The sequence below is a fragment of the Salmo salar genome, unplaced genomic scaffold (assembly GCF_965601325.2).
Source record: "Salmo salar unplaced genomic scaffold, fSalSal1 ptg000664l, whole genome shotgun sequence".
NCBI lineage: Eukaryota > Metazoa > Chordata > Actinopteri > Salmoniformes > Salmonidae > Salmo > Salmo salar.
In genome coordinates this window covers 13,096-22,616 of record NW_027675456.1, presented here as the reverse complement: position 1 = coordinate 22,616, position 9,521 = coordinate 13,096, and the positions used below count along the sequence as shown (strand labels likewise).

General features: G+C 45.2%; 1 protein-coding gene across 1 annotated transcript; it reads left to right on the top strand.

The window, feature by feature from the left end:
* Nucleotides 1–5,620: 5,620 nt before the first annotated feature.
* Nucleotides 5,621–6,571, top strand: LOC145877053 (cell division control protein 2 homolog 3-like). Its single transcript, XM_082972356.1, has one exon. It carries the CDS (start codon nt 5,621–5,623, stop codon nt 6,569–6,571), a length of 951 nt encoding a protein of 316 aa, XP_082828482.1.
* Nucleotides 6,572–9,521: the final 2,950 nt, after the last annotated feature.

Genomic DNA, 9,521 nt, shown 5'->3' with positions numbered 1-9,521 from the left:
TACAATGGTATAATACAACAGTGGAGTTACATAGATGTTTACAATGGTATAATACAACAGTGGATATAAGGATATGTACAATGGTGTAATACAACAGTGTGGATGAGTACAATGGTATAATACAACAGTGGAGTTACAGACAGAGTGCAGTCATATGCAGTACATCAGTGGTAGACTTGGGTATAGGCCAGGTACTGTCCTGTTCACAATAGTCCTGTTGGAAACCAAATACTGTTACTGTCAGTCCTCATCTAACCATAATAAGGACTCTAGTAGACTGTCTGTGTTGGTCCAATCAACCCTGCCCCCAGGAATGTTCATCAGGATGTCCTGAGTATCAAAGGTGTCAGTTGTCAGGTCCTCAGTGTCTATACACAACACTTGGCTTGTGTGAGAGTCTCTCAGCATGCCCTTGTGCCCGTGAAACTCATTGGTGATGTCTATACACTGCACTTCCCCATTGGTACAGTCTTTCTGTGTACCGTTCCACTCCACCGGGAGGCACTCTGGCTCTAATATGGAATTGGTCTCTAAGATATAGGACTCGGATATCACGGCATCATTGTCGACATAAAGCAACTGGTATTCAGAGGAGTCAATCTGGATGATCTGGGTGTCAGAACCAATGGCATTAGCGTCAATGCACATACCCTCTGGTAAGTTATAGGACTCGGATATCACGGCATCATTGTCGACATAAAGCAACTGGTATTCAGAGGAGTCAATCTGGATGATCTGGGTGTCAGAACCAATGGCATTAGCGTCAATGCACATACCCTCTGGTAAGTTATAGGACTCGGATATCACGGCATCATTGTCGACATAAAGCAACTGGTATTCAGAGGAGTCAATCTGGATGATCTGGGTGTCAGAACCAATGGCATTAGCGTCAATGCACATACCCTCTGGTACATTATTTTCCAAGACCTGGACTTCAGGGGAATCACCCCATATCCTTTCCAGAGTCCGTTTCCACTGGGAGTCCGAACACACCGAATGTGGCACAGATGTGTAGCATCCTACCTTACTTTTTATCACAACACCAAATATCTTCAGCACCCGGAAAATATTACACATCCTACGTGGTGGAATATCAAATGTCTTGACCAGGTCCAGCAAGGTGAACATCCCTGGGTGATTGCGCACATGCCGGTAAACAGTTCCAATGTGTTTCTTCATACCAGGTTTGCTAAATACCGGCAACTGATACCTTTGTCGTTTGCATGTGTATACCTTCCTATCTTTACTCAGAAGTCCAATACCTTCCAGGGCACAGAGTACGTCGTATAGTCTGCGCCTGCCATTGGTGTCTAGACTCAATAACTGTACGAGAGACATGTGGGTGAAAGTGTTCAATGCCTCCATTAGATGTAGGGTCTGTCTTGTAAGTATGTCCAGATGGGTGTCCTCAGGTACTGGTGACAGAGACATGGTTACTACTACTCTGACACAGGGTAAGGTAGTACAGCGTCTTTGGGTGGATGTACCCTATGCTGCCTAGTAGAGAGACTCAGTGTGTGGTGTTACAGTCTGGCCAACAATGGCTTTAAAGGGGTTTCCAGTAGTCCATTAATCCAACAACAACAATGTGTATCAGCCTTGCCTATAGTGACTTGTCAGACCAGGGCTATAGTATCCAACAACACCCCTTGTCCAACCAAAGCTGATCCCTCCACACATGGCTACATGGCAACTACGACTCCTATCCGCTTACGACTTGTATATCCAACCCAGACTGACTCCTCTAGCCATGCCTAATTCAGGACTGCTTAATTGTTACACCCTGTCCAACCATGAGTTTCAGACCGTGCCTATAGTGACCCCTCTAACCGAGGCTATGGTATCCAACAACACCCCTTGTCCAACCAAAGCTGACTCCTCCAAACATGGCTACATACACCCCTTGTCCAACCAAAGCTGACTCCTCTAACCATGGCTACATGGCAACTAGGGCTCGAATCTGCTTAAGACTTGTACAGCCAAGCAAGAGTGATCCCTCCAAACAAGGCTGACACCTCGAACCATGGCTAATTCATGCAACCAAGGCTGAATATGTCAACCCTGGATAGTTTCCAAGGACTGCTTAGTTGTTCAGTAGCGTAATCAATGGACCCTGCTCTTGCACTGATCACAGCCAGCCCGGTCTACATAGTCCCTTTGTAATCATTGTGAACCATAAGCAACACTACTGTGTCTTTGGCCGTTGCTAATAGGACCCACTACGCTACTTTGTCTTCTGTAGATGTTGTATCTAATGGTGTACAATAGAACCCATGGACACAGAATAACTCTGGTATCATTGTTTATTTCGATGGCAATTACAACAGATATGGGGCACAATCATTTCACGACACAAGCAAAGTCTATCAGAATAAGCACAATCTGGCAATTAACAAGGTGCCTGAGACTTTAAACAACGGTATGTGTCATAAAAATAATCAAACTCTCTATTCGACTGGAGATGTGAATATGAATAAAGATGTCCCCAGTGTTCGAGCTTCTCAAGCATCCGACAGCCGTCATTCCGCAAGTAGCTGTAGACAGTGTATCCTTCTGGGTAAACATGGACACGTCTCACCCCATTACACTCGTTGAATATGTGGTCGCCGGTGCAGAACAGGAGGCCTTGAGTGGTACATTCGTGATGCTTTTCTACCTTGTACAAGGTACACGGGATCCCGACCAGCTTCTCGACCTCATCGAGTGTCATAGGCATCCTAGTCTCGAAGTAGCCACGGATTGTAGTCTGCTGACAGTGACACTCGGTTAGGCCCATAACATGACATTCGCATAACAGGTCCAGACCCTGGTCTCTGCCAGACGGGTACATCCAGATGTGTATGTAACTGCAGGTGAGGTTGTTCAGTCTGGCACCTAGAGCCTCTAAGGCAGACCGGAGGTACGGGTCCACGAGAATACGCCACTTGGTGGAACGCGTCCTCCGGGAAGACCTGGTAACAACACCATTCGGCTTCGATTGAGGCTTAGATTGCCTCAACGTGGGTTCTCCTTCCATTGTCAAACTCGCTATACCTTGCATTACTGCTGTATGGTCACACTCCATTGATCCAGTATACATAGAGCACAACCCCCTTCTTGGTATAGAGGTCGAATACAATTGTGAGTACACAGCTAGAATCAGACTGTATATAGGCGAGTCTGGTCAACGGACCCCTTGTACAGTGACACTACCTTCTCCATACCCACACTGAAACGTCCAGCGTTGGATACGTCCTCCCCCTAAACACAGTGTCAGTTGGCTATATGAACCCTAGCTTGACATGTCCTACTGTCATATCTGTACTTTATTACCACTCTCCACTCTATAACTAAACCTTGGCCACGTAATCCAACCTCTCAAAGCTGTGTCTCACATCTTCTAGGCTATAAAAGCTAGTGGTGTGGTACTAGTGGTACTCTTTCAGCAGTAGCTTCTGAAATGGCATCGAACCCAGGCTTCAATTGCAAATCCACACAGGAGCCTTCAATGTTACCACTGGGATACCAAGGTAGCGATCGCTTCCTGATTTTAACTGACGAAAGCAGCCCCTGGACTCGGGCTGAGACGAGTGATACAGCCGATATGAACGATGCAGAGACTGATATGTTCAACCGTATGCTCCAGTTTGCTACATCAGGCCCTCCTTTCACATTAACTTTCAAAGTGATGATGTCAGGCTACCACAGAGTCAATACGTCGATCTCTGTGAGGGGCAACAGAAGAATGATGGCCCTTCTGCGGGATATACACGAGTGCCCGAGTAGGCACACCACCTATCACACCTATCTGTATAGGGCTCACATGGAATGTGAATCATTTCTAAGAGCTGTATGTGCTGCTGCTGCCAAGGCTCCAGGAACGTCTTCTTCGGTGTCAAACGGCGCCAGCGACGTCAAACGACCAACCGAAGAAGACTTTGATGTTTGCCTTACCCTGGAGATTGATCAAACTCTACAGCATCAGACTACGATTGAAACTGGTCCTATGTGTCCCAAGAACATGATACTCATCTTGAACAAGGCACCGGTTTATAACATGGAAGACATCTGGTGCGCAATGAAGAATGTGGTGTGTCGAGTGTTGCTCTCTACCTACCTGCCACTATGTGGAATAGATGGAATGGGGAGAAATATTAGCAAGATGATGGAAGGAGCAAGTGTGTGGAAGGGGCAAGAGGGGAAGGAGCAGGTGTGGATATAGGACAACCTGTAGCTGCCACTGATGAAGAGTCCGGTGTGGACATTGGACACCCTGCAGTGGGTGACATTTAGCAAACAGCCCAATATGTATTGCCAGGATATGGGACATGGTGGTCTAAGCCTAGGGTAGAGCAAGCTTGCTTTTATTATGTATCACTTCTATTGTTGAGAATATAACCATGTCAATGTACAATTGTGTCTGTATCCATTGCAAATGAACAATAATAAACTAATGAAATGATACAGCAGTGTGTGTGTGTGTGTGTGTGTGTGTGTGTGTGTGTGTGTGTGTGTGTAATAAAACTCACGGACACAGAGTGCATCTGGTAACATCATGTATTTCATGGACAACTACAGCAGAAAGTGTTCACAAGCATTTATTGTGTCATCTGGAGGCATGTGTTCAACTCTGGTTAACAAGTGTGTGGCACAGGTACAAGTTACAGCTTGGATCCCATAGCCGTCTTAGTCTCGACTTAGCGGTCGATTGTAGTGGCGGGTGGAGAGTGTCACTGAGTGGTTATCACATCATGCGGAGCACTTTATATATGCATCATGTCCAACCCAGTACATATTGACAGGGGAGTAAAATAGAACAGTATTGCCATTTCCAAAGCAGTCAAAGCCTTGCCTTCTTCACGACCAAAACACCTTTTACCCTCTGTGTGAGTAGACAGACCCGGACATGCTATGCTCCCGAACGGGGAGTCAGTGAGATCCCTCACTGCGATATATCCACTCAGGCGGAATGCATGTGGACCTCGGTTATCCTGGGGTATTTGAACCTTGGGGGAATAAGGAGCCAGAATCAAAGTGTTAAACAAGCTTACTACCTTACTCTTGTCCATGCAACACAGTGACAGTGTATGACTTACAGCGCAATCAAGGTATTTCCTAACGCGCATCTTAAGGTCTGTCAAACCATTGGAGCCTGGTCCATTGTCAAAGGGTGTGTTCTCTAACAGTGTCTCTATGGACAGGATACCATTCTGTGGTGAGAAGGTTCCATTTATCTGGAAGTGTAAGTGAGACCGGTATAAGTGCTGTTCCATTCTTGCAGGATAACAGCACCCTTTGATAGTGAGGGAAGATAGAACAGGTGTATGTTAGGACAGGTCCTCAAAAACGATGTTCCAATTACCAAGCTACAGGCATCATCGTGGTTATATTGCAAATTAATGGTTGGACTGTACAGGCCTAATCGGGTCCTCAAAAAGGAACCATTGTCGGATTACCAAGCTTGAGGCAGCATCATGGTTGACTTGTGCATCTGTGGTTGGATCGGTCAGACAGATGCGGAATACACAGCACTGTTTGGTCAGACTCCTTAGACCATTAACAACCCCCACCCCCCCCCCCCCCTCAAAAGTCAATGCTGCTATATATAAGCTACTGCAACTGAACCAAAATACCAATCAGAATGGAGAAATACAAGAGAGGCCCTGTTTTAGGCAGCGGTGCATATGGAACCGTGTACAAAGTGACTTGTCTGACAACTGGGAAGGAGTATGCCTTGAAATATCACAACAGCAACAGAGGCATAGAGGACACAATAGTGAGAGAACTTTCATGTCTCACTGCATTAAGGGGTCACCCATATGTGATCGACATGCACGATTGTTTTGTAGATGATGGCAAGATAGCCATGCTCATGACCTACGTACCCTACACGTTGAGCGACGCTATCCACAATGGATACGGTGTGAAGTCGTACTACGAACAAGACCGTTGGCTACAGTGTCTCCCTTTGAGTTTCGTTGCTCACTTTAGTACACAGGTGGCTAATGCCCTGTCATACATGCACAGACGGAATATAATACACAGGGACATTACGCCTTACAATGTGCTGCTGACAGAAGATCTCACAGTGAAAGTGGCTGACTTGGGCCTCTCTAGACTTTCCGTGGAAGTGATGAGCCCAAATGTGGTCACGGAGCCCTACAGGGCCCCCGAATTGTTTTCCCAAAGACATACATCTGCAAAGTACACATGTGCCATAGACATGTGGAGTCTAGGGGTTATGATAGTGGATGCAATGCAAGGGAGGTGTGTATTCGTTGGCAGTACCATCAGATGTGAGAATAAGTCCATCTACAAGATCATCACAAGGACTCTATTTCCCAAAGAGAACCACAGTGCATCCACAAGCACACCCTGCGACCCTGACAACATAATGCCTAAAGTGATGCAGTGTGAACTAGTGAAAAGGATAGTCTTCAGATTGCTCACTGTCCGTGACACAGAGAGAATGTTGGCTCATGAACTGCTTGAGGACAGAGAATGGATGCGTGCTGCCGATATGACGAAGGAAGACCAAGATATAGTCAGAGGCCAGATACAGAGAAATGAAAGTACAGAGTGTGCGAAGTGAAGACAAAACACTAGCTGGACAGTGTGTGATGAGTCTTTAACATGTTTATTCTGATGTTTCTTTTAAATGTATATTGAATATCCTTAAACAGTTATGATTATACATGCATGATTAATATGGTATCATTGTAGTGTCACAATAGATGTACAGGCAGGTATATTGTCAATAAACAATGTAATACATAAGGCATCACATGCATCCTATATGTCAGTGGTAAATACACAATACCAAGAGTATAGGTAAATTATTGCTTGCACTACACAAGACACACTATAGGCAACATAAAAAGTCAGTACATGAGTAGATTATTCATGATCAGAGTTGCCATCGTAATGAACAGTGGTATCAGGATGTGTGTGTTCAGGTTAGGTCCAGCAGACGGCCAAGACTTTTCCAAATCGACTATCATCCTCTTCAAGGTCCGTATACCTGCAGGGTGAGAGACAGGGTTAGTCCAATGCAAGTAGTAGTAGTAGTAGTAGTAGTAGTAGTAGTAGTAGTAGTAGTAGTAGTAGTAGTAGTAGTAGTAGTAGTAGTAGTAGTAGTAGTAGTAGTAGTAGTAGTAGTAGTAGTAGTAGTAGTAGTAGTAGTAGTAGTAGTAGTAGTAGTAGTAGAGTAGTGTGAATTAAAAGGAAACAACGTTCAACACACTGTCACTGATGTTGAGCAGTTTCACTGGTCCCCTCACGTCCTCCAACTCCTTCAGATCTGGCATGGTCAACATTGGGTTTCTTCGGGTTGTTGTAGTGGTGGTGGCACTCGCCAAGGCTGCTAGTTGTACATTGGAGCATGACATGTCAGCTTGCCCATGTCTCTGATACATGAAATAATGGTATTGCTTATCACCATATCCCCCGAATGCGGTTCCTTCATTGATAATGAAACAGCACTGGTGTGAGCTTAACATTCTGCTCATAGTGTCATTCCACACCTCAATTAAACTCCACATGTTGCGATTTCCAGGTTCTATGTAGAACATAGAGATTGTAATGACTCCATTCAGTGGCTTAACAAAGGCTGCCCTGTTAACCGAGTCAACCTTGGCAGTGTAGTAGAACATAGCACATGTGTCTGCCTTCACACTCAGAGTAAAGGTCTCATTTCCTATCCTGTAAGTGCCTTCGTCGGTGCACGTGAGGAAGCGAATTATAACCTGGGACCCCACTGGGGTTTGTGTAACCTCATATATGTGTTCCCTAGCATACACAACGTTATTGTCTTTATAGAAAGGCTCAGTGGGACTCTCCAAGTATCCCGGCAACTTGACAGTGTTGCCCATTGTTGCTAGAATGGTGATGGGTTCAGGTCTCTCATGTGTAAGACCTGGCGCTCTTGTCAACACACAACACTCAAATGTACTTGCTGCAGTGAACAGCATACACATGTTGATAACAATGTGCATTTCCATAGTGACCGGTTGTATACAAGTGCTAGACAGAGTGGAGTCTTGACTGTGTTTACAGAGAGTGCAGCCTATGAATGGCTCCTGCAGGAGCAGTTGCTTCCTTTTATACCCCATAAAAACACCCCCCCCTTCCCCTGACATCTATGTATCAGCCACCCATGGCTGATTCAACCTACCCAATGTGAAGTCTATGAGGGGTAGGAGTAAGCGACCTACAACTGACAAGTCCACGTACATGGGTTCCAGAGCTCCATCCTAGCTCTGTCACCAAAACACTGATAACATTGTAGCTCTGGATGTGTAAAGTGAGTGGGTACCCTATATATCACACCAATGAATGTTGACACAGGATCAGGTATGTGAATGCTGGACTAGTAGCAAAGTGTTGAGTGTGAAACGCAATACAAAGTCTCATACACAGGTGTCACTGTTTACTACAATAAATGATACATACATATAGACCCACATGTATATGCAACATAGCCTACTCAGTCAGGATCAAAATATATACGCTAACAAGGAAATAAGTTTGTTCAAGAGAAACACGCTCTTCAAGGAGTGAAATTCACGGATAAAGACAATTCCACCACAGGGCTGTACCACATACTGACAGTTACGCCTCCTCTCGAACACTCCAGCCTTAGCTCTCCACTGTAGCCTAAGACGCGCCACATACTGAGACATTGTGATATACGTGATATGGCCCTCTGTATACAGGAGATACGTATCCACTTGAATGTCCTCCTCCTGCTCACCAGACATGAGTGATAAACGTTTTTCGTTGATCAAGGGCACAGGTATGTAACTGTCCAGAACAGCATCAGCATCCAGCAGATAGTCAGGGAGCTGTTGTTCAGCCCTCCACTTGTCCACAAACACCGGGTTGCACAATGACTCTCCGTTCACCACATACACCTTGTTGAAACACTTGAAAAAACAGCATATCATCTCCTTCCTAGCTCCTGTGATCGAGATCAAGGGTCTGGGTATGTAACTGGAAGACACAAACAGTACGCGCCGTTCCTCCTGCTGGCATGTGCTTTCAAAGTCCTTCAGTCTATAGGTTATGTACCGTGTGTATTCATGAACAAGCAGCTCTTGGTCCAGAATAGAGCTGTACTCTCCCCTATACGATGAGTCCAGGTCTACTAAGAAGTCGTACTTGAAGTCCTTATCCATCACAGTGTCATTCATAAACAGACCATGTGAGTCGAGCTCCTGTTTACCCCCTCTAATTACTGCATAATCCACAGAGAAAGTACCGTAAGCACCTCTTGTGTTTGACATTATATCACCTGTACTGACTGTGCTGGGATTCAACCCAGTTGCAGTATTATTAGCCAGAGTTACTGTTAGGTATATGAGTTACGGTTGGAATGATGTTACACTCCCTTGGCAAGGATGTATCTATTAAACTAATAGTATATTGTACAACAACCAAACCATATGATAAAAGCGCTTCCATGAAACATCAAGTCACAAGGCACTATAGGGGTAGTGTTAGGAGCACAGTTAAAAAGACTGACAGTTATGAACACCAGGTAA

Coding starts and splice junctions, on each gene's coding strand:
- LOC145877053 (XM_082972356.1), top strand. CDS start 5,621: ATGGAGAAATACAAGAGAGGCCCTGTTTTAGGCAGCGGTGCATATGGA.